The following is a 27329-nucleotide window of genomic DNA, read 5'->3' on the forward strand; positions in this document are numbered from 1 at the left end:
ACTTCAAGTATTTCTAGAGGGCGATAAAATAGCTTCTCCTTATTACTAAAAGCTTATAGCTCAGAGAATAAGGCAATTGTATTATTGGTTGTATAAATTGTACGTTTTTGTTTTTATTATTTTTGTCGTAGTATTGATAAAATTCCGCGTCTGTGAGTTTAGTCGTGTATGGGAGCGAGCTCGTCTTCAAATATGTCTTCGCCAGTTGTTATTTCGGCAACAGCAAAGCACACGGCTACGGTAGGTTTAATCAAGTTAATGAATTATTGTACTTTTACTGTTTTAGCCTTTTTGTTTTAAGAAAAAAACAACAACAACAACAAACGAATACCACTTTCCCAATGATTACATTTACACTTACAAATGAAAATAAACTTATGTTATAAATTAAGTATCTCGGACTTTAAGTTAGGAGTAAAACGTAGATCTGTTATGATTATTTTAAACATAGAACATAGGTCTTACAACATGTTTAATATTTGTCATAATATTAAAATTAAATACTCCAAAAAAAAGACAAAAAGTGAACTGGAAAAGAAAAGTACATTTTTCTTAAAAGTTAAAGGAAGCACATATTGTGTATGATTTTTCTTTGTATTTTTTATTTTATTGTAAAATAGCAAAAAAAAATGACAAAAATTGTTTCTTCAAATTCAGATTTAATTTCCAAATGATGAAGAATTACTAACAGAGTGATCAGATTGGAATGGTTGAAAAATACTAGTGTAATCTAATACTGTACTTTATTAGCACCTCTAATCATAAAACTAAGTTATTTATACTAGACAATGTATTTATTAAATTATATTAATAAGTTATATAACATAACAGTTAGACAGACTTGTATCTTCAGGTTAGACCACATTAGTGGATCAGAATATCATAACCACCCTTTTATTTTTAATATTATATATATAAAAGCCTGTAAAGGTTGTCCATAAAACACAGAATTTTATCTGTAGAATCAATCACTGTATGTTAATGATATTCTGGAGAAGTGCAACAGTTTGTAGGGGATTTCAAAAAAAAAATTGCATTTCAAAAATTATGTTTACTACTGTATGGAAACCAAAGTGTATATTCAAAATCAAGTTTATTTGTACCTAATAATTTCATTACTAGTTGTAGAAAATAAGGATGGAAAAGTAAAAGAATACTAAAAAATAATGATGGTATTTAATACAATATAATAGCTGGGGAAAACAAAGGATCACTTGGTTCATCTAGGCTGTCCCATACACTTAAACTGAACTAAAAATATTTACAAAAATCAAACCCTTAAAGTCAACTCTTATCATTCATATATTTATCAAGTTTTCTCTTATACTCATTCAAATTTACTGCCTCTACAACATCTGAAGGCAACCCATTCCAAAGGACAATCACTGTTAGAAATAACAAAAATTCTTTAGATGAAGATGATTCCTATCCTGCAAAAATTTGTTTGTACCCTCTCATCCTACTGTTCTCACCATTAAGTTAGAAAAAACATGATTTATCAACACTATCAATTTCCTTCACATTGTTAAACACCTTAGTAAAATCCCCTCTGACTCTTCATTTTTTTAGAGAAAACAGTTTCAGAGATGTTAATCTCTCCTTTTATGACAACCCTTCCATCTTGGGCACCATTGTAGTAGCCCTCCTCTGAACCCTGCACAACAATTCAATGTTCTTTCTGAGGTGTGGAGCCCAAGACTGAACACAGCACTCCAGATGTAGTCTAACCATTGGCTTGTATAATAAAATTATAACATCTTCAAAATTTCTGCATATACAACCTCAAATCCTATTTGCCCCGACCACTAACAACAGCACGCTGCTTGGATTAACCACAACACCAAGATCCTTTTCTTCCATAACACTATTAAGGTAATCCTGACACAAATTCTACTTAATTCACATTATGATAACCTATCTGTCATTCATTTGTTAAACTCACTAAATGACCTAAATTGTTTTGTAAAGCTGCAGAATCCTTCTCCCAGCCAGCAACATCCAAAACCTTAACATCATCACCAAATGTCAGTAATTTATTGACCATTCCACCATCTATGTCACTGATGTAAAAGGTCTTATTATTGAGCCCTGAAGTATTCCAGTTGTGGTAATAATCCAGTTTGCCTGAACTCCATTTGTCATTCTTTGAACATCCCATGTTTTTTTCTTAAGCTCAGAATTAATATGATCATCTTATTCAATCTTCTTTACATCTACCAACTGTTCAAGATGAGGAATATTACTTAAATCTTCATTAGTAAAAACTGAAAAAAAAAAAACCAATAAAGTTTATTAAACTGATAACTTCATAACCATCAGAGATGAGCCTTCCTTTTCTCAAATGTCTTACTCCCATCCTAATGATTTTTAGATGTTGGGAGGTTTTAAAAATAAGTTAAATATCCAAGATAAGTATGTTCAATGGAGGGAAAAAGTGGCTTCAAGAAACAACTAAGGGTATTTTATTTCTGTGGTGGTAGAAGCTTTGGAGAAACTGATTATAAAGAAATTTCAAAGCCATTTAACAAAGTTTTTATAGTTTTGTTTGATAGCTAGTATAATTACGCAAAAGGAAAATCTTGTGTTGCAAGTGTTTTCCTTCCTCAAAGATGTCACTTATGTTTATGAGGATAAAAGTGTAAATTTGATATACCCGAATTAACAAAGTGCTACAACATGCAAAAAACTAGTAAAGAAAATCATCTCTGGATCTTGGGGCTCAAGGTAGCTCAATGAAAAGACTTTGTTAAAAAAGAGGAAACAAAGACTGTAAGAAAAGAAAATGAATCAAATTGGATTGGAATAAAAATGAGGTAAATGAGGGATCTGAAGTGAAATCTTTACTCTTTTTGATATACTTTGATATGAGTAAGGGAATGTTTAATAAATTAGTCAGTCTTGATGATGTTAAATGTATGTGCATAGTTTGCAGTTGGACTATAACCGAGTAGCGTTTGAGTCTTGAAAGGCGTGGAACATATTACTAAATGCAAGTTCAAATGCTTAACAGTACTAATTGGCCTAATTTATTATTTCACTATAACTTCTAGTTTATATTTCATTGAAAACTGTTCAATTTATAATCCACATAAGTGAAATAAAACATTCATATGTGATTTAAAATTACATTAATGAGATTTTTTTTTCCAAAGAAAGTACTTCTTGTACACCAATTTGATGCTACATGTGATACAAACACTTAGAGAACTACAGTTGACTTTGGCAGAGAAAATCTTTAGCAATCACTGCATGGAAGAGGTTAAGTCAGTTTTTATAATATAAACCTGTTTTGATTAAATATACATAATATATATGTAACATAACATTACATTAAAGGACAATGAAAATCCTTTAGAGCCTTCTAGACCATCCTGTTCACTAAATTGAACAAAATGTTAAAGGTAACTCTTGTTTTTCAAGTATTTATCAAGATTTCTTTTTAACTGAATCTACCACATCTGAAGGCAATCCATTCCAAATGTCAACCACTGTGTTAGAGAAATAAGTGTCTTACTTGAAGGTGACTTGTACTGTACCAAACATTATACTTGTGGCATCTAGTCTTTTCATTCTCACCATTAAATATGAAGAAAAGTGTGGCATCAACACTCAATTCCCTTTAAAATCTCAAGCACTTTAATCAGATAATCTCTAACTTCTTTTTTTCAAGAGAAAAGTACATAGACAACCATTTCATCCAGCTTTCATTCTGATAACCCCATTCTGATCTCTTTACTCTTTAAAACAGTGCAATATTCTTGACACAGTACTCAAAATATAGCTCAATCAATGAATTATTCAATGTCATTATAACATCTTTAGATTCATATTCAGTATTTCTGTATATACAACCTAAAATCCTATTTTCCCCACCACTAACAATAGTACTTGGTTTGGATGGCTTAAGAAACTGATAAGCCAGAACAAAGATCTTTTTCTTCTGTTATGTTGCAAAGATTATTTTAGAAAGACAACAAAAAACTATATTTATAATTCAAATTGTGATATATTACATGAATTAACTTTCATTTCTTATAATTAAAAGCCATTTATTCACCCACTTTACCAAATGATCCAAATCCTTTTGTAAAGTGGCAGCAGAATCCTCACTAAAACTTTAATGTTATCAGCATATTGAAATGATAGATTGATCATTCTTTCACCTGTGTTATTGATGTAAATCAAAATGAGCATAGGTCCTAACACACAGCTATCAGATATTCCACTTGTGATGCAATTCAGTTTGAACTTCATTTGTAACAACATTGCTTTCTCTTACTTAGCCTATTTTCTATCCAAAGAGCTGACCTATTCCTCATATCAGCAGATATAATTATTTTAACAAGCCTTATAAATGGGACCTTGTTAGATGCTTTCTGAAAATATAGATAAGCCAGATCCACACCTGTACCTTCACTTAAATAAGTAGTAACCTCTTCAAAAATTGTTAAAAGATTTGCAAGACAAAATATTAAACTTTGTTACATCTATTTGCAAGTAATATTTCATGAGACTTTCAGAAACTTTGCCCATCACTGATGCAAGACTAACAGCCCAGTGATTACTGGGACAATTTTTATCTTCCTTCAAAAGAGAAGTAAAACAGCTAACTTCAAATCTTTTGGTACCTGCCTACTATTTAAGGATTTAGAGAAAAATAGGAGCAAGTGTCTCATGTATCCAGTAATTTACCTTTTCTTCAAATCCCTTTTGCAAATTTTTATCTGGCCCAGGAGCTTTATCATTTTGTAAACTTTACAATTTTTTCTTAAACTCAGAATTAATTTGATCATTTTATTGTATTTCCATCTAGCAACAAAGTAATATTAGCATTTCAGTTAGAAAAGTAATAAAGACCTCAAGTATTAAAAAAAAGTGTTATTTTTTAACATCATTGTTGTTTATTTAAACATATGCCTTGGGGAGAGGGTGGAAGTAGTGTAGTTACACCTGTACTCCTTTTTTCATCTATAAAACTATTAGTGTACATTTTGTTTTATACTCATTCAATCATAACACACACAACTTATTTTACATTAGACATTCTGGACAATTTACTGAAGTTGTACAGCTGCTAAAAATATCCACCCCTTCCAATATTCAACTATGATGAGCTACTATGTATAATATTTTGATTATGTATGTTATTTTTCTGATTAAACTTCTGTGTAAGTAATGAATATTATACAATCAAAAAAGATGAATATTCCACATAATTAACATTTAATGTGTGAATACTATTCAAAAATTAACACTTTGTGTTAACAAGAGAAAAAAGATGCTTGAATACCACCTGTTGAAATTTTGAATGTTTAAAATTATCTTAATATTCCCAAAGAGTGAATAGACATTCAAACCTTTAAACACAGCCCTAGTTTGTGAGGAGGATGCTCTTGTTTACCAAGTGGATTTGGATCAATTGGAAAATTGGGTAAAAAGCAGATGCCATTTAATTATATTAGGTGAATGGTAATGGATGTGGGGTATGGTAATTTAAGCTAGTTAAAATTTTGATGAAAATTAATGCCAGTAGTGTTAGGGAAGAAAAGGATCTTGGTGTTTTGGTTGATTAATCTCTTCAGAATTCTGAAGTGTGCTTTTGCTACTAGAAAGATTGAACAGGATTTGTGCTACATTTATGAATAATGAAAATAAATTAAAGGATGCTGCTATTTCTTTGTATAAATCTCTACTAGGCCCCATTTAGTATTGTGTTCAGTATTGAGATTCAAAGGAGATCTACTAGAATGACTTCCACGATAGAGAAGTTGTGATATGAAGACAGTTCAAGGACCTTAAAAATTTTCTCTCGAGTAAAGAAAGTTTGCACCTAGAGGAGATCTGATTTAAGTGTTTAAAATTAATAAGGTAATAAATAGAATTGATGCATTATTATATTGAATGGAAGGAGTGGTAGGACTAGGGGATATAGGAACATTTTCTCAAATGGTGTTCATTCTTTGGAATATATTACCTTCATATGCAGTATATGCAATAGGATAGGGAGTCAGAGCTGGACATAGGTTGATAAGTGTAATAGTCATTATGAGCTTATCTTTAAATGTTACTTCAAATCAACTTGGTAAAGTGTATGACAAAATATACTCTTTTTCATGTTTGTAATAAAAATGCATTGTTTCTACAATTAAGTATCCTTTCTGCTAGTGCTATTTTGGGGCATAATACTGCTAATAGCAGGAAATTTGATAATAAGAGAAGATTTAGGTTATTCCTAAATCTGTATACTAATCTGGCAATGCAAAACAATGCCTATAATTAAAACATGTTATCACAATTTATATATATTAAACTTTCTGTTGAATACTTTTAACAAAAGTAACATTAAAGAATAGATTATAGGCTATAACCTAAAGGACATTAACACTTAGTACAACTGTACATACTACTTTATTAGGACTAAAACTATCTTGAACTTGTTTAAAATTTTAATTACACTGAAAAAAAAGATTCTTAGGGCATGAATTTCGTGTGTATTTTCTTAAGTTTGATACTGTTTATACAATTTCAATAATGTTAATATCTTATTACTTAAGTAAAATTATAATTTATCATTGGTTTTATAACTTGGTTTTATAAATATCAGTATCATTAATGCAAAATTATGTTCACTAAATCTATTTGTTATTTTTCAACATAAAATGGTCTAGAAACCTCATGGTAGTAGAATAATAATGTAATGGAATTTAAATAGCAAGGCAACAGAAGGCAATTGGAAGTTGCTTTCTTGTCAAATAATAATGAAAGATTACTACTAAAATGTATACATTTAATTTATTAAAGCAAATTAAATATATCGTTTAACATTTGAATATGCATTGTACTTATATAACAGTAATGCCATAAACCAGAAACTAACCTAAAAACAAATTTTGTCAAATAATAAGTCTCTTTCTTGATTTCATTAATGTAAACTTATAACCCCAAATTTTCAAATCCATATTTCCAAAACCTTTTTGGCTCGGCATGGCCAGGTGGTTATGGCATTCAACTCCTAATCTAAGGGTTGTGGGTTCAAATTCCTGTCACACCAAACATGCTTGCTCTTTTAGCTATGGGAGCATTTTAATGTGATGGTTAATCCCTCTATTTATTGGTAAGAGAGTAACCCAAGAATTGGCAGTGGGTAGTGATAACTAGCTACCTTAACTCTGGTCTTACACTCCTAAATTAGGGACGGCTGGTGCAGATAGCCCTCGAGTAGCTTTACGCATAATTCAAAACAAACCAAAACCTTTTCATTTGATCACTGAAAGATAGTGGAGTACTGAATATTAAGTAATTTAACAAGAATTAACAACTGAATATGAACCCCTTAAATCATTTGTACTTTAATGGAAACAAATTCATACTGTTGAGCTTCTTCTCATAGCTTCAAAGATTTAAGTGAGAATTAGTTATAACAGTCAATATTCATATTCTGTTAAACTTGAAGTTTTATAAAGAGAATTTAATTTAGAACTAAACACTGTAGTTTAACATGTTTTTAAGAATAAAACTTGCAAGAATAAGACTTTTTCAAATTTGTGCACATAACTAAAATTTCTCATTATTGAAAGCTCCCACTTTCCACATGAAATAGTTCTTGTATTTTAACATCATTAGCAAATTTAGATGCAGAGTGGCCCATAAGTCTCTACCCATCCATATATCTTATGTATCCAGTGTATCTGTAGGCTGTCCCTCATTCTCACTGCATAATATTATGCAACACCATGTTCTGTGAGACATTTTCTTCAACATAGCAGGGGTTATTATACCAAATGCTGCAGTAACAGCTGCCTTCAACACATCATTAGTATTATTAAATATAACATAATAACATATGGATGGGTAGGGACTTATGGGCCACCCTGTACATTAATGTCCTAAAAGTTATCCACATATTAGCTTAAATAACAAACAACAAAGGGCCTAAAACAAGCCTTGAGAGAGACACTTGTATTTTCCCATTCCAAGTTTCAATGACATTCTTACCATTCAGATTAGCTACTTAACACTTCTCTCACAAATGACAGCAGCTTCTTTAAGTTAGCATTTTCTATAATAAAGACCACAACTCTTAATTCTATAACTGGTTTCAGTAAAAACATAAAAGTTGTTAAGGTAATGACCACTCTTTCTCATGTGCATATGTACAAATAACTGAAATGGTGTATTGTTCAGTAGAATTGAAATGTTTATATGTGTAGATTCTGGATGAGTATTATATACTATAATGCAATTATATGGATATCAAGATGGCTGGTATGAGTTTTAAAACTTTTATTAAAATAAAGTAGAGCACAATGTTTTAACCTTCTAGGTCATCTTCAGGTTAAGTAGGTTTCTTGTCATCATGTCTTTGTATAGGATAGATGACAGTGAACCCTGCAAAAATGAAAATTAAATTAAGTAACAAGAATAACATTTTTACAATAATTAAATTGTATGTACTTGATCATTTGAATCAATCTAATGTTACAAATGTTCAAAGGGTTAAGTATTGTGTTTTTAGTGGGAGGGGAATTTGATATGGAACAACCTATGTGCTGACACATTACTGAAATATTTTGTCTAAGGTCTTTTGTTACTTAATTCTTAACTTGTTTCATTGCTTATTATCAAGTATTTTTATAGTGACATACTTGCAATTAACCCTAATTTTAAAGGTCTAAATAAAGATCTTGATAGAAATGAAGTCAGTGACACATGGGGTTCACGTAAAAAAAATCTTTACCATTGATAAATATTTCTCACAGTGAAACTTAAGTATATGTAACTTGTATTAATCGTGTTATTCTGTACATTGAATGTGTTACATTTTGTTTCCTACATTAGTATCTTTATTCAAAATTGTGTTTTGTTTGTTTTTTAATTATTTTATCAAAAAGAATGATCATTGCATTTACAGTAGCCACAGGTTTGTTGTCTGAAGTTCATAAGGTTTTTAAATATACATTACCCAATTTAAGAAAACACAACCATAGGGATATTTTTTGTTCATAGTAAAAGCTTAAAATTGGTAATTATGATAATTAAATTGATAATTGTGTCTGTGGTATTTGTTTCCCCAATTTTTAAATCTTAAAATCCTGTCCTTCCAGGTGATTTTCTTACATGGCTTAGGTGATACAGGGTAAGTTTTTTTTTTTTTTACATTAATAATATTAATAAAGCATTGTCCACACTAATACCATTGAATGTTTATTACAGTGACCCATAGTTGTTAATTATATGCATCCTGAAAGTGATTTAATTTTGTTATACAGATTTCTCAATATTTCTCAAAATTACATTTTTTTTTTTTCAAATCTTGTATACTTTTTGTGAAAAACAAAACCTGAAAGGTTTTAGTATATAATTTATGTGCAATTTTAAATTTAATTCTGTTGTTTTAATTTTGAGGTAATAATTCAACACTTAAACAACTTTAAGTAACTTGTGCAGTATATAGTTTCTTAGAAAGCACACTTTCAAGTGGTATTGTATACATTTTGTGCACAAAGGATAAATATTATCAAACAACATCCAGAACTTGTTCTTACAGTAACTGTACACAGACATCACATTTTGTATGCCAGATATTTAGTTGTCATAAAATAACCACAGATTTATATATATAAAGTGTTATGCAAACAGTTTTGTTAGAAATGCCATTTTTTTTTCTTATTGCTCAAGTATTATTATTTTAAAAGTACAAAACTTTGGAAGAATACAGGCAATTGTGAAGTTAGATGTTTCTATGTAATATTATAGAATTTGTTATATATCAAGGTATACCTGGCATGGCCAGGCAGTTAAGGCACTCGACTCGTAATCCGAGGGTTGCGGGTTCGAATCCTCATGGCACCAACCATGCTCGCCCTTTCAGCCATTGGGTCATTATAATGTGATGGTCAATCCCACTATTCTTTGGTAAAAGAGTAGCCCAAGAGTTGGTGGTGGGTGGTGATGACTAGCTGCCTTCCCTCTAGTCTTACACTGCTAAATTATGGACTGCTAGTGCAGATAGCCCTCGTGTAGCTTTGCGCAAAATTCAAAACAAAACAATTATATATCAAGGTAAAAAATGATGAAAGAATGAACGTGTGTGTGTTATTTGAGTGGTAAACCTTTGGGTTCACTGATTTAACAAAATACAGCAGCATTGTAGATAAAATTGAAGAAAGATTTTTTTTTTTTGGTATAATTTGTATGAAGATGTATTATGATAATCAGCATTTTAAAAATCATTGACAAAAGTACATGTTAAAATGTCAGACATTCTAATTTATATCACAGTCAAATGTTGAACTTAATAAGGTGATAAAACAGAAACTATTGAAATGTAAAATTATAAGCAGGACATGTTTAATGCATATATTCAAAAGAATCAGAAGGTAAAGATTATTTACATCCATCAGCATAAAATTATTAGGAATAACAAGTACACACTTTGAAAGTCCAATTTCAGAGTTATTCTTTAGTAAAGTTATTTCTTGTGTTGCTGTGATTATTACCATACAGAATAGGTTACCTAACAATGGGTTATTCATTATTAATTTAAATTCAAGTGTAGGCCATGCTCAATTAATATATAGATTAATTTGGTTATATAGGTTTAATTGCTTGTTTGAGTGAATAAATTATGTTTACTCAAATTCTACTTTATTAACATGCATTTATTTAAATTTTTGTCATACTCTGCTTTGTAACTTGTATCTTAGATGTATGAAATTATATGGATCATAATGATATTTAAAAATGAAACATTTTTTCCAGAGTACTGTAAATACAAATTTTTAATTGATCAAACTAATACCAAACTTACAAAGCTGTTTTTAACCCTTTCATGATATGTCCAGTATAGTATATACAAGTTAAGTATTTATACTATAACTTTCTGATGCAGTATATGTACTTCCACAAAGTTTGGTAGACTTTTAGTAAAAATTGCAAGTATTTCATCAAACACAAAAAATCATTTTTTTTTAATGAAGTAATTTAACTAAAGATTTCTTTGTGGAAATATCAAGTCTGTTTTGTTACTAGTCCAAATGCATAGTGATTTTCATGTCATTATTAAAAACTATTCTTCATCCCAAAAACTCGAATGCAATTTGTATAATCTCTTAAAACCTCCCAAATACATTTCAAATGTTTGTTTTCAGTAAAACTTTGGAGTTATTTTCTTTATCTGAAATATAGGAGGGCTGTCAAGTTGACCAATCTTGTAACTACCATAAAACTTAGGGAATATAAATTGTTTATTTTATTCTGCAGTGACTATGTGGATCAGAAATGGTCATCTTGGTTCTCAAATATTATTTTGTTATATATCTTTGTGTTAATGTTTGACATATCTGATTTTCATTTCTTTCAGTCATGGGTGGGCAGCAGCACTAGACTCTATCAAGAATCCTCATATTAAATATATCTGTCCAACGGCGTAAGTAAAATTCCATTTATGAAAAAAATGCAGAAATGTTTGATTGTTCTCTGTTTCATCATTTTATATTTTTTAACATTTTAAATTTTATCTGTTTAATGAAAACAGTTCCATATCACTATTTTTTCTTCACGTAGCTTGAAAAACCATGGAAGTGAAACTATAAATATTGAATGTAAAAGTATTGTGAAAACTGACAAAGATTTGTCATTGATATATGACCTGACCTTTTACAGTGTCATCTGATAATATTCTTAGTCAAAATAAATTTATATCTAATAATTGTAGTTCTTTTCAATAACTTTTGAATTGAAAACAACACTGGCAGTTTCAGTGTGTTAAAACTCTGGCAAACAATACAGATAGTTTTTTCTTTTAACATGCAAAAGTTATGAGCAAACTGAATTTGTTTTTCAGTTATCACTGAGAGGCTAAATTTAGTGTAGTAATAATTTTAAATTTGTTATATATGTATTTCTTTCTGTTCATTGACTTTTTTGCTTATTAACCCCTTAACTGGGGATATATATACCCAGTGGTTAAACTCTCACTAAATGGGGAATTATTTTAACCAAATACTGTCAACTTTAGTATAGTTAATCAACTTCTGCATGTTGCATTTCTCCTTCAAAAGATGTGTTAACTCATCCTGATGTCATTTGGCTGTTACTAAAATACATCAGTTTTTTACCACTGAAATAATGGCATCAAACAGACATTGTAAGCACACAGCTGCATCAGTTTCAACTGAAAATTTAGCTAGTGATGATTTGTTGTTATCAACAGATTCTGAAATTGATGCCAACTCCGAGTTTGACATTGACAGCTAAGAAGTTGAAAACTGTAAAACTTAGACTTGGCATCAATTTCAGAATCTGTTGATAACAATAAATCATCACTAGCTAAAACTTCAGTCAAAACTGATGCAGCTGTATGCTTATGATGCCTGTTTGATGCCATTATTTCAGTGGTAAAGAAAAACTGCTAAATTGCACTACCAGCACATAGCCATGTAACCCAAACATCTAGTAAACAACACAGAATAGCTGTAAAAGAAGAAATAATTGCTCCGTCAAGATTAAACTGCCTCCCCATTTCAGAGATGGTCAAATGACATCAAGACGTGTTAACTTGGCTTCTGCATATTGCATTTCTCCTGAATAGAATGAGTTAACTCGTCTCCCCCAGTTAAGGGATTAAGTTAGTGGCTTGGCTAATGCGAACTTGCTCTTGAAAATATAGTTCCATTTTGCTTACAAAATACTTAGACAAAACATATTTTATATTGTTTCACAAAAAACATTCCACATTATGCAATACTTCAACTTACAATTCAAATTAAATGTACAATTTGCCTTCTAAATGTTGCTTTTTGTTTTCTAATAGTGCACCAGTCTACTATACCTTTTATTTTTGTGCCACTTCAAAATGTGCATATCATTTGAGTACCTTTCACCAATCATACTGTATCATCCATGTTAGTGCAGGTAGCTTTGTCTATTATTCTAGCACAATTTTTACTTTCTTGATTGGCATTTACCTTGCTCCATATGCATGATCTTGTGTTGTAATTGCATTTGAGTCCTTCACCAAAGTAAAATTAGTATTTGTTTTCAAAGTTTAGTTTTGTTTTTTAAAAAACTATTTGGCATTCCAGTTGGCCTCAAATTCCTCTTTCGATTCTCCTTATCTTTAAGAGATCTTTGCAGGCCTCCTTTCTCTCTGAAATGGCTTTTAGGTGTCATCCTGAATCTTTGGAGTCTAGGGTTGATGTGAAAAGTGTATTTTCTTCTTTGTCCTCTCTGGCATCTTGTTTGTTTCATCTAGCTGTTCCTGCTCAAGCTTCACCAACTCGAGTCCCCCATGCCCGATGTCTATCTCTCTGTCCCTCACTATATTTATATGTTCTCATCATTACCCTTATTTTTTTCCATTTTTGTTTTTCCAATGTTTAAAGATATATGTGAAAGGATATATTTTCTAGGAAGGGTAGGGGCCTTGTTGCAGTCGTTCTCAACCATGTGGCATATCTTCACATTGGATCAGTGGGTTCTGTCAGAGGGTCTTTGCATTAGGACCCTTTCCACCTATCCACTTCCTAGGCTTCCTTTCCTCCTCCTCAGGATTGTGCCTTGTCTAGTCATCTTTTCAAGTATATTTGGGACTTCCTGCACAAAGGAGCTATCAAATAGGTCATTCCCACTCATTTGGATTTAACCATGGTTCACCATGGAATTGTAAGGCAACCTTTCCTTTAGGTGATTTTTTTTTTTTATTCGGACTCTGGATAACTATGTTTGATGTAACAGGTTCCTATTCTGATTTCCCATAGTTCCTGGGTCATTTCATTTTCTTTGGTTCATCCATAAGAGCTGTCTTTCAATTCCATATGCTGCTGCTTGATCTGGCTTCTGTTAAGTGGATTCATTCATTTGTTTGTCATTTTCATTCATTGGACTTGTAATTGCATGAATCACTGGTTTCTGTTTGTCTCTTTTCAGGCCAAATATGTCTCTCACTCCTGATTACTTCTTCAAAAAGGTGATTGGATAGAGTTTCTTATAAAGTGGGAGAAGTTCCTTCTAACATCTACACAATATCTTTATGGGTTCTATTCAATTCCTATCTCAGTCAAGTCGAGTATTCTCTACTTCAGCTGAGAAATAGTGAGCAAGCAGTCATGAAAATAGTACATTCACCTTCTTTCACTGTGCAAGAAATTCTCTTTTTTGGAGAAAATAAACCTACAAGTTTATCTTATACAACCACAACTCGCAAAGCGTTTGCATTCACATTTTTCACTAAAATTTTCTCTTTTCTATAATTTTCATGCATGAAATTTAAATTAGTTTTCTTGTAGCCATTGTGTGTTAGATCAATAAATTCTTGGAAAATATTTTGTGGTGAGACAAACTCACAGATGTAACTTTATTTAATCAAACTATGCTTAATTCCCTTTATTTAATAAACTACAAGTAAAATAAACAATGAAGTATAGTAATGATATATATAGTAGTGTAGAAAATATGAAACTGTTGAGGGTATGACTTGCTTTTATGATTTTAAAGAAAGAAAAAAACTGTTGTACAAAATGAAGGAATAAAAGATTTTATTTATAGCAGTCTAATCTGATTTGATTCATTTCATATTGTAAAGCAAATGCTTGAATGTGCAAAAATATCTGTGTTCACAATGTGATAAACATATGGTTTTGAATGAATTGTGCAGCATATTTTGCATCTAAATATGTTGAGAAAGCCCACAACAATTGTGTTTAGTGTAATTTTTTGTTCTTCTTAGGAAATTACACATAGGTAACATGATTTTTGTGTGAAATACTTTATGAATGACAATTCTAAAATTTAAATCAAAGCCAATTATCACTTGATGACCGTGACATTGTCCTATCATGTAGCATACTTCTTGCATTAATAAAAGTAATGTAATTCTGACTGGAAAAGTCTGTGCAATTCAGACTTCTTGCACAAATTCCTTTTTAATATTATGAGATTTGTAATGTTCGAGTTTTGTGAGAAAGTTCCAATAAGACAAACACAGTTGTATTATTTATGTAGATAATTGTCTTAAAACTATTTAGTGCTTAATTAGAAACCAATTAAATTTTGTTTCTTTTAAGATATTTTATTCTTTTCTGACATTTTAGAATACAAAACATGTATTTGAAAGCTCCAAGAATTTTCATTTGAAGAACTAACTTGGTTAAAAAAAAGAGAAATTTGATCATGGTTTGTACTTTGAAAAAATATTGCTAAATCATACACTTTGCTTTTGGTGTTTACAACCCATGGATTTTGTTACTGATGAGAGGATGGATGCTCAAGCAAGTACGAAGTACAACAATAAAATCATAAATTTACAGAAATTAGCTATGAAAAGGTTAACAGTTGAAACTTTAAAGAACTGCATGAAACAAATGAAATTATGCATTGGAAGAAGAAGAAAAAATATTTCACATTAATCATGATTGATGATTCCATTACAGTTGGTGTTGGGGTAGACAAGTTAGTAGACAATTTAAGATTTTACAAAATAATTTGATATTCCTTTTAAAAGTTTCAAAAAAGTTATGCAAATTAAATATGAAACTTGTAAAATGAAAACGTTTAAATTTTAACATGAAAATGAACTTGTACTCAAACTAGTTAAAGTCTGAGTCAAGTGATTCAGTAAATCCACAAACAAATTTTTATTAATTCTGAATTTTTTGTCCACAATAAATTGTCTCTGTTTATTAAAAGTAAACGGTAATGCTGCAATGAGCTGACATTTGCACATAGGGTTAAGAAATGAAAGAGTGGAATCCAATGTAGTCATAATTAGACCTGGTTAATTAGTGGCATTTGCTAATTGATTAATCAGTGACTTTAATCAATTAGTAAAGTGTTCCTTAATTCAAGGTAAGTGCAAAACAAAATTTATGAAAAAGTGGGCATTAGGTCTATGTGCTTAAAAATGCTAAAATTTGGGGTTTGATTCTTCATGGTGGACACAGCAGGTAACCTAATGTGGCTTTACTCTAAAAATTAAAAAAAATGGGTTTTGCTAGTCTATTACCTTTACTGTAGTAAGCTGTTCCAGTAGCAAAGATAGGCTTAGTAGTTTTGTCATTAGAAACAGAGGCTTATCATGGCAGTAGTAATTTAACCTGAGAACCTTGAATCAAAAGCCTCACAAATTACTAAAGCTGATAAATTTGAAGTACCAAAAAACAGTAGTTGAAAATAGTAATAATTGGTAACCTTAATTTCAATTAATAGATTATTTTTCTGACATTTGATTTAATTGTAATTTTTAGTAATTGATAATTCAAAATAAATCTAAACACTAATTTGGATTAATTGATTTAATAGTAAGTTTGATCATTCAATTAGCTTATGTGGCACTAGTCAATTTAATCACTATTCATAGGTTATTAGTTAAGTTGCCCAACTCTAGTTGTGATACTGCTATCCATTATGTAACTTGGATAAACATCATACCCACACATTGTGTTTTCACTGTACACCACAAGTAGTTATGGTTGTGGCAGCAACAGCAATGACAGGCACAGTGAAAAAAGTCTTGACAGAATTGGGTATGTAAAACACTGTCTCATGCTACAATGTGAGACATTCTTGTAAAGGGCCTGTAGTAGCTGTTCACTGGTGAATTCTACACCCATATTAAATTTTTAAAAACATTTACAAACTAACTAGTTAACTGATATACTTTACTGAGCCAGTAGTTCAAATCTGCTGCATATTTTCAATATGTATGATCACACCTACTGTTTACTCAGATAGGTTTTCAAATCTAATAAGGTAACAGAAACCAGATAGCTGATCAGAACTTCTGTTTGTCCCATCACTAATACATACATGCACACAAACACATACAAACACTTACTGTTTAAAATGCCCTACTAATGCTGTTTAATTTTATATATAATTTTTTTCATTAAGCCCAACAATGCCAGTGAGCTTAAATGCAGGATTCCGGATGCCATCCTGGTTTGATCTCATGACTCTTGATGTGAATGGTCCAGAAGATGAACCTGGTATAAAGAAAGCAGCTGAAACAGGTGTAGTCAGAAATGGGTTAAGTTTAACATGTTTCTGTATGTAAAATATTAACTTTGTTCTGTTCTTTATATACATGTGTATGTATATATTACATATAATTAAGATAATTTTAGTGTTCACAAATTTTGCACATTTCTGAGTTTTGCAAAATGTATGTATATCACATGTGTGTAGATTAACTGTAGTAATATGTCAGTTTTTGTTGTTATACTTCTTTTAACATTGATTATTTAAATCTTTTTTGTTTAATTTATAATACCATGTTATGGAAATTTAATCTGAAATCAACAGCTTTTTGTAATGTGTAGATAAATGAAATTATGAAGTATTGTATAGAATACAAAAGTAATTCAAAAGACAACTTTTATATGTGCAAAGTGTCTTAGAAGTCATTTTCTCATACTTTTAATTTGAGTCGCAAATTTATTGAAAAGTACTTCAGAATAGTATATAATTACGACAACTTTGTAGTGATATATTGACTATAATGTGTTAGAGACAAACTGATATACAGTCGTAAAAATATTAACTTCACCTTCTGTCTATACAAGTTGTGTTTATACAAGTGTTGGGTGTCACAAACTTCCTTTGAACTTGTATAAGTAAATAATATATGACAAACACATGTTTATATTGAAATCTTAATCTAGTGATAGGTACAAGAGTGTAGTAAGTTTTGAAGAATTTTAATTTTCAGTTGTGTCAAAAAAACAACTCTGGTTTTAGTAAAAGCATGGGAGATATGACCTCAAATTTTTAACCCTTTTGGAGTGTGAAATATATGGAGCTGGTTCCTGAAAAATGTCAATTATGACCAAAAATAACATATGAATTTGATCTTTTATAGTTTTTTCTGAAGCAGTGGGGTATATCCATTTTTCACAATAGAAGGAAATATTTTGTGAAGCTTTGGGATAAATCTACTTGTCACAAACAAATGGCTGTAAATGTCAAAGTGATTATATCCACTTTGTACATCATAAGGGTTAATGATATATTATGTTGTAAGTACTTGTAAAAATTTAATCAAGTGTTACTTGTATTATCAAAAATGTACCAAAAATATCTGATACAGGTACTTGATCCAAAATAAAAATTTCAGTTGAAAACAATATGATGCATAAATAATTTTTTTTTAAATGTATAAAAATCTAAAGGAGATTGTGTTTATCTCAGAGGTAATTTTAGGTTAACATTTATGAGCTCTTCAACCATTTTGCAATGGACTTGATATACATGCATTTGTGAGTAGAATTAAACAAGAGGGCGAGGGAGAACTATTAACAAATGCTGAAAGAAGAGAAGATGTAACAGGTGGCTGTAGCAAGAGGGGATCTGGTTTTCTATTTGGCTCTGTAACCAAATAAAATTGAAACCTATAAAAATTATGGTTTTTCTGAGCAATGATGATTTTTATAGTGAGTAATTTACTTTAAATTTTGTTCTTATTAGAAGGGTGGTTAATACAGAATAGGTGATACCTATATAAAATGTCACATTTCACACATTAGGGTTAACTTGGAATTATTTGGAATATTGGCATGTGAAATTAACAACTTAATTTCTGTTAATGTATGGATTAGTGGCTATAATTTTATGCTATATTAATTGGTAAAACATAAAGAAAAAAGTAGTTAAAGTTTTGAAAATAACTTTCTAAAAGACCATAACATGCAGTTAGACTCACCTATTACAAAAGAGTTGGGTCAGAATAAATTTATTGTAGAAATCAAAATGTCATTCATCAGAAGTATTCCAGAAGTAAATTATAACTGTACAGTGTTAAACTAGTTTTATACTTTAGTTTCTGCAACTATATATGACTGTGTATATTAATATAAAAATTTTCATATTGTGTTTCCTCAATAATGTCACATTGTGTCATAACTGATTTCCATCTGTGTGTAACATGTCTTGGTAAGGGGGCCTGTGAAGTGTGGTTGAGATTATTAATTTTGAGATCCTTTGAAAAACATGTTAGATTGAAAGTTATTGGGTGGTAGTACATGATCGTAGCCATAAGAATGAATAATAGAGATAGTAGTTTCATAAGTAACAGTAAGACCCAGAACATGGCTAACAATAAAGTGCATTTAATCCTCAGTAATTAAACTTGTTTGAAACAAAAGTGCTTGAAGATACTTTTTTTTTCTGTAAGTGTATTGTAAATAGTTAAAATATATACTGTGTACTAAATTTTGTACCAATGAAACGTGCATGTGTGTTTATTTTTTCGGTAAATACTTCATTACTGAAAGCTGTGTTTAACATAAGTATTGCACCTCTTTTTTCAGTTCAACAGCTTATAGCAGATGAAGAGAAAAATGGGATCCCAACAGAGAGAATAATGTTAGGAGGGTTCTCACAAGGAGGTGCTTTAGCACTGTATTCTGCTCTTAAGTTTACTAAACCATTAGCAGGAGTCATTGCACTTAGCTGTTGGCTGCCACTAAACAAACAGTTTCCTGAGGTTGGTTTTGTTGGAACAAAGTTATTGTTATTTATGACCTTTTTATTTCAAGAAATTTTCATTTCTTGGTAGTCACAGACTGTGGTGAATATAAGTAGGTGATAAAGCTTTATATTGGTGCTTATACTAGCAACCTTGAAAAGATGTGGATGTATGGAACTTCATTTATGAAAGTGAAGGAAATTACTAGAAATAAAAAAAACAAAAAACTATTAAACAGTAATTTTCTAAAACCTTTTGGTATATTCCATTTTATGACCCAGCATGGCCAGGTGGATAAGGCACTTGACTTGTAATCTGAAGGTCGCAGATTCGAATCCTCGTTACACCAGACATGCCCCTTTGAACTGGGGGAGTGTTATGAGTGACAGTATATCCCACTATTTGTTGATAAAAGAATTGGCGGTAGATGGTGATGACTAGCTGCCTTCCTTCTAGTCTTACACTGCAAAATGAGGGATGGCTAATGCAGATAGCCCTCATGTAACTTTGTGCAAAATTCAAAACAAAACAAACCATTTTATATGATTATAAGTTATCTTAAACTAGGCAAAATATATGGATTTGTAAAAGAACATACATATATTCTCTGTAACAATCTGATTTTAATTTACTGATACTACTGAATAGTTTTCAGTAAGATATAAAGAATTATACAATGTGTCTTAAAAAATTGGAACCAGATATATAGTTATTAGGAGGTTAGTTGAATTTCTTTAAAGAAATCGGTTATGTTGCAACTGAAGTTAGAAGTTATTTATGTATTGATTTTAAAATATGGAAATTTAATGCTTAAAATTTTCTTTAAGACTTTTGAAAGAGGTTTTGGTTTTTACATCTTTGTTTATCCATGTGTATAAATATCATGTAACAGAAGTACAGTTCTCCAGATTTGAGCTACACTTTGCACATGATAACGCAAGTAATGTTTGTTTCAGGTGTGTTGTTAATTGATCATAAAAAATTTGTCATTATCACTTATGTAAAAAAAAAAAAAATCCTTTTGAAATCACATATAATTATTAATTGCACATAATGATTAGTATTTTCATAATGCAATTAATACTGGTGTGTACCACTATGTCAATGATGATACACTACATGGGTATTGTTGTTGAGCATACATTAATACAAACTGGAGACTACAGTTCATTTTTGTGAATTTCTGTTCATGCAAATGATGGTAACTGGTAAGAGCATATGCTTGTCTACATCTTTAAAGTGGGAAATTGTGGATACCATTAGATGTGAGACAAGAAAAAAAATAAATGTGGAACCAAGTTGATTGTGAAAGTAAATATTTTTATGAATCAATTTTGGAACTGATATGATTATCATACCAGCATATGACTAATTATCATAAATTATGCATGTCTTCAATGTAAGTCTAAAGCCATGTTGAAGGATGTCAAAATTGGATCAATAATTGTGAATGAATATGAATAGTGGCTGAACTGACCAGATTTAAATTACACATTGGCTTTACTTGTCCTTTAATTATTTGGTCCAGTGTCTTCCTTGACAAAGTTTTGGGGTCATTAATAACTAATTTCACACCTAATGTTGTCTACTTTTTCAGATTCTCAAAATGACAGTGGACAAAGTCTGTCCTATAAAACACTGTTTGACATGAAATTAACCAATCTTTCATGTTTGGGTGCTATACTAAAAAAAATAAAAAATAATTTGGTACCTTTTATTAGGTTGTGTAAGTGTACAGCCTCTCACTAAGAGTTATGAGTGTACTGCCTTTGGTAGTGGAATAACCTATCCCATGATTACTCATTCAATATAATTGATTATATTCTAGTATTGTTTAGTTACTTATCAAAGAAAAATAAATTAGGCCCACTGTGTTGAGTGTTGATAATCAAAGCTGTTTGAGAAACTGCTAAATACTTTAACTTTTAGGAAGATAACATGTATACACAGGTCTTTGAAGACAAGTTAAGTAAAGATTTTTTTCAAGTTTAATGTTTGTTTTATTTAACTACATTTTGAAACATGGACCTGAAAAATATTATTTTCATTGAATGATTAAAATCACTCACCTTACTATTTTCAGAAGAGTAAAATATCATTCACCTGCTATTTTTAGATATGAAAAACTGAAATTGAATATTCTTCTTCATTGTTCATTAATGATTATTCAGCAATATGCTGAGTTCTAAGGTGTTTTAGAAGTAATTATCTACATTAGATTCTTTCTTAAAATGAACTAAAGGTGTAGAAAATAAACATAGGCATCAGTGAATAAATTTTAGATTTTATTAGTAATAACAAAACATACTTCACATACAGGCAGCTGTAGGGAATCTATACATTCCTGTGCTGCAGTGCCATGGAGATGTTGATCCTGTTGTTCCTTACAAGATTGGACAGCTGACTTCGGATCTTCTAGGAAAGTTTATGAAAAACTTAGAGTTCAAGACTTATAAAGGCATGATGCATAGTTCTTGTGAAGAAGTAGGTATTTGTGATGTTTGTATGTTGAATTATTTATCACTAAAGTTATTTTGTAAATGTTAAATTATTGTACTTTCTTTGTGGCATTATTATGTGATTTATTATTGCATACATCCAGTAAACTCAACTCCTTAAATATATTTTTATAGCTTCACAATGCAGCAACTAAATAAATAGTGAATTAAATATTATAAAATCTAAAATGGAATGTTATTATATGCATATATATGATTCTATGTTTTTAAGCGAGTTCTTAGGTTTGCTGTTCATTTTATGAAAGTAGTGAAGCAATCAATTAGTATAGTAAAGTATTAATCTCCTATCACCAAATATTTTAAGTTGCATGTTAATCAGTTAAGCCTGCTATAAACATAATCAAAGTTCATTTAAGTTGTAATTAGCTACAGAAGGCTGAGCAGGCTAATTGTTTTAAGTAAAGCTCTGAAAGAAGTTATTCTTAAAGTTCTTACACAGTTTGTTTGGACAGAAAAAATCATATGGATCAAACTAACTTAGTAAAAATAATCTACAATCAGTGTTGTAATAATGGTTTTATGTTTGAGATGTGAAATTTTGTTAGCATTTGCATATTAAAACTTGTCAAAATCATTATTATATTAATCATTAAAATAGCTTTCCAAACAACACTAATTTGAACAGGGAGTTAGATAATTTCCTGTAAGTTCAACAAAGTATGAGTGATTCACTATTTATACAGATCTCAATATATTTTACTTTTTTTTATTATTATTTTACTGATACATTTAAGAACTCAGCTTGTGCAGTTTTAAATTGTATTCACGCCAGTTGTTGATCAATTACTTCTCACTTCAAGAAGATTCCTTTAGTTACTATAAATAATGTAGTGTATAAGGAAAGAAAATACAGGTAATAAATACCTTTGCTGCTTAAAAATAAATAAATTAATCCTGAAAATAATTATTTTATAATTGGTTTTGTGTAAATAAATCTACATATGAGACTACTGAAACACAATTCTTAAAATAGAGTTTAAAATTTCATTGTAATGTAATATTTCAAAAGTGGTTGAGGGAAGTTAAAAAACTTGTAATTTTTTAAGTGTTCTTTTGTACTTATTTGAAAATTTTCTGGTACTTAAAACAATACCTGATTTGTTAAATAACATTGTGTTGTATTAATAATATATGATTAACTTTAAAAGTAAACAACACAAAACTAGTGTGTACAAATTTTTTAGAAACATGGTGATTGTTTTTAGGTAGGACTCTGTTAAAAAAAAAAAAATGTATAAAATGAAATCTGGATAAAACTGCATAATATTCTGTAGATGGTGATAGCAGGTTAACTTGGTACATTATAACCTTACCATCATTATATACAAATAGATGTTTTGTTGTCATAAATTTTTAAAATAATTAAGTAAAAATTATGTTTAGGCTAGGGAAAACTTTGTACACATGTAAAGTTGACATGGTAGGTTAATTACCTCCTTGGTTGTTTTTTTTTCTTGAAAGATGGGAATATGTTAGAAAACTGTCATATCATTAGATTAGTTAACAAAATATTAATAAACAATCTTTAATAATAATAATAAAAAACAAACAAAAGCAAGAGCAGTGTGTGTGTGTGTTTTATTAGCAAAAAAGTATATAACCAGTTGGAGTGATATTGTTTAAAAGATGCTTTCATAGCATGTTAAAGCCTGTATAGCTGATAAAGAATTTGAAACTGAATAAAGGGAAGCAAAAGTTTCATCTTTTTTTTAGTAAAAGAAAAGTTACTGAAAAAATTATTAAAAGCTTAAACATTAAATTTGTATATATATAATTTGTTGTATTAACAGTTACCTTTGTTTCTTACACAAATGATACATTTCAAAATGTTTGATAAGGTGTTACGTATTTAATAATCTTCCTTTTAAGCTTCTACTAGTGGCTCAGTATCATCAGTAGTGAGTTTGAAAGCTTGATTTTAATACTTATTAGCCCATTGTATAACTTTATGCTTAATAACAAATAAAAAACACACTTTAATGTAACATAGGATTAGACTTTTCTAATATATGCTGTCTATAATAGATTAAAACATAATGTTTTATTTTATAAGTAGCTATACATAGGTAAACAATTATTTTACTTTTATGAATACAAGCTTAAGTACTTGTATTAAATGTTTAGGTATTACATTTTTATATGATTTAGTTATCCCCAATATAAATATAGAATTTTGAACAATGAAAATGTGTCAAATATAGTAAGAGTAACTATATTAACTACCAATTTTGATATAAAATAATTACTTGTATTTCATATATCAGTCTACACTATAGCAATATAAACAAATTTCCTGTGCTAACACACTTGCAAAACTATATTCCTTCAAACTCTCACACTATTAAAAAAATGAAGGATTGTGTGTAAAATTTATACTATTGACATAACATTTAATCAAAATTACGAAATCTTGCCTTTGTTTTTTTCACAATTGAGAAAATAATAATTATTTATAACATTAGTTGTAATATAGGCAAGTAAATGAATAACTCTACAACAAATTACAATAATTAATGTTTAGCATATAAATATGTAGATAATAGTTAAGTTAATTGGACTTTTGCAAAATGATCTTCCATGTCTTGTGCTCAATCTGATTAGGTGCTGTTATGTGACTGCAATTTCCATTGCAAGAAGGTTATGTAAAAGACAGCAAGGTCAAATTTAACTAATGTCTTGACATACTTTCTGTAGACCTCTTACTATATATAGACATTGGCAGTAAAGACTACATTTATTAAAACTAAAGGAAGAAAAGTTTATTGGTGCTACACCAAGAGACTTTTCAACTATGGAAATTTAATGATTCTAGTTTTTGTTTTTCTTTTGCTTATATTTACTAAAACAACCATTTATTTTATTGTATAGCTAGATGCTTGAGAAAATTTGTGTGTGAGCCCCTATCAACATACATTTGTTTATTATTTTGTTAAAGTTATAAAGTTGTGCTAAGTTCTGTTTTAATTTTTCTAGGGAGTTGGAAGGTTCTCTTTTGTCTGTAGGCCTTCACATTACAAATGAGGGTGGTGGTGTAGTTTGGAAGACTATTATTGTCCTAAGTCATTTGCTATTTAAAATTTCACCCTTTTTTCAGAACATTGAATATTTCTTTCATCATTTGGTTGTGTTCTTTGGTTCTACATCACTAAACTGTTTCAGTATATGAATATTTTTTTAAGAAAAATGTTGTAACCAGCCATAACTCTACTGAAAGTGGAATATCACCTCAAATTGTTGGATATTTGTCATGCACCAAATTTATAGATATAAAAAGTGCTTTCTAGGACATCATAATTTGCATCTATTAAAATTCCATTCCATTAACACATAAATGTTACTTGTATAAATTGCTATTTTATCATCAAGTGCACAGCAAACAGAAGTTTCTACAATTACAACATGACATAACAGTTGAGAAATCTTGTATCCTTAGAATACATAAAAGTCCATGTAAATTTTGTATAACTTTATATTGGTTTTTTTGTTTTTTTTCAAAATAAGTAGATATTTGTAGTAGTTAATTACTTAAATATTATTATTTACAGGAAATGAAAGATGCAAAAAGATTTATCGAGAAGTATTTACCTCCTTTGTAATGAAGACCAGCTCTACTAAAGAGAGAAGTATGTTGTTAAATGTTATTTACAGTCATCACTCTAAAGACATCTCTGCAACTTGTCATGAAGAGATTGTCTTTGTTCACCCATACATCTTATCCAGATTCATCATAGGATTATAGATTATAGTATTCACTGGAAGGTATTTGTTGGCTCTGTTGCTGTTTCTTTATAACTGGAAAATCAGTACTATTAATATATGAAAGGAAAAAATATTAGGGCCATTTTCTACATTTATCATTGATGTTAATAAGCAGTTTGTTATTACCTAAGATCTTTTTTCAAATATCAACTGGAAAAATTGGTATGTATCCAGAGGTAAAGCTTTTAAACAGTCTGGGTGATTTTTAAAGATTTTTAACAGTGATTCATTTTTGTTTTTTCACACTACTGAATACTTCCAAAAGATAGAATACAAAGTCATGTACATACACATATAATATGTATGTATGTATGCCATATGTACAGTTTGAAATAATATTAGAGACTAATAAATAAGTGTCATACTGGTTTTAAGAGCTCTTGTCAGAACTTTATACAATAGAATATGGTTTCATTTGGTATTTTTACCAAATCTGCTAGTTCATGCCATTGTAGTACAAATGCTAGAACAAAAATGTCTTGGCTATTGTACATAATTCTCTTTCTTGTGCAGTAGTACTTGCTGACAACTTCATTGCAATCCTTCTTTATATTCTCCATTTCCAGAAACTGTATTTTTCTTTCAGTAATCACTGACATTTTTCCTTTTGTTATTTATGATTTCAGTAATTTGTTTACTTAGAAAATGTACACTGTATATCCTTAACGAAATTAAAACATTTAACAAATTGTTGCTGGAATTCTAATATATGCTGTTTAACAAAATAAACAGTAATGTGATTTTTCCATTGTTATACATAACTTTATATTTTATATATCATTAGTCAAGTTAAATTATTCATATTGGATTAAAATTTTAAAAACTTGTTTGTAAAACACAGAGAATTTGTTTTAATACTAGTATTGTGGATTTGGAGGGTGGTAATGTTCTCAATAAATGCTTTAAAAGTATTTTTGCTGTTTTATAATTTCATAAAATTTGGAAATGTATATTTAATTTGATTAGGATAGGATGATTATCATTAAATTTAGGTAATTATAAATGGCAAAAGAACTTTAAGATTGTAATTATTAAATTTTACTCTATAAAATGCATTGCTTTATATGGTGAACTATTTTTGTTATCATTCATAATTTTCACATTTTAAAAAAAGATAGGTGTTATTTTCTTGTTTTAACTAATGAATTTTGTGACCTAATTCATGAAGTTTTGCTTTGTAGTTTTAGATAATTTTTTTTTCTTAATACTGACAATGTTCTTTGTTAAAATCTTCCTCTGTCAGTCAGTAGCTAAGACTAATTAACTTACATACCTCTTAGGTATGTAAGGAAAAGTTATAAATTAATTATCAACAATATAAATATTTTATGGCTGCTATTTCAGTAGTTAATTCCCGTCTATTTATACGTATGTATTTCTCTTATAATTTGTAACATTGATTTCTTTTTTGCAAATACTTAATTTTTAAGTACTAGCATACAGTGCTTTCTTGTAATAGTCTTTGCATAATGAGAACCCATTATTCTTTATTTTGTTCTGTAGCATAGTAATCCTTTTGGTTATCATTTGTACTCTTTATCATATTAATAAAATTTTATTTTAGTTCCATCTCAATACATTGATGTACT

General features: G+C 29.6%; 1 protein-coding gene across 1 annotated transcript; it reads left to right on the forward strand.

Annotated features, from left to right (window-relative positions):
• Positions 1 to 27315, forward strand: LOC143229362 (acyl-protein thioesterase 1-like). Its single transcript, XM_076461585.1, has 7 exons — positions 1 to 240; positions 9105 to 9136; positions 11363 to 11428; positions 16891 to 17009; positions 19305 to 19480; positions 21782 to 21946; positions 25527 to 27315. Exons 1-7 carry the CDS (start codon positions 169 to 171, stop codon positions 25575 to 25577), a joined length of 681 nt encoding a protein of 226 aa, XP_076317700.1. The 5' UTR covers positions 1 to 168; the 3' UTR covers positions 25578 to 27315.
• Positions 27316 to 27329: the final 14 nt, after the last annotated feature.

Source organism: Tachypleus tridentatus, chromosome 10, assembly GCF_004210375.1.
Source record: "Tachypleus tridentatus isolate NWPU-2018 chromosome 10, ASM421037v1, whole genome shotgun sequence".
NCBI classification, from domain to species: Eukaryota; Metazoa; Arthropoda; class Merostomata; order Xiphosura; family Limulidae; genus Tachypleus; species Tachypleus tridentatus.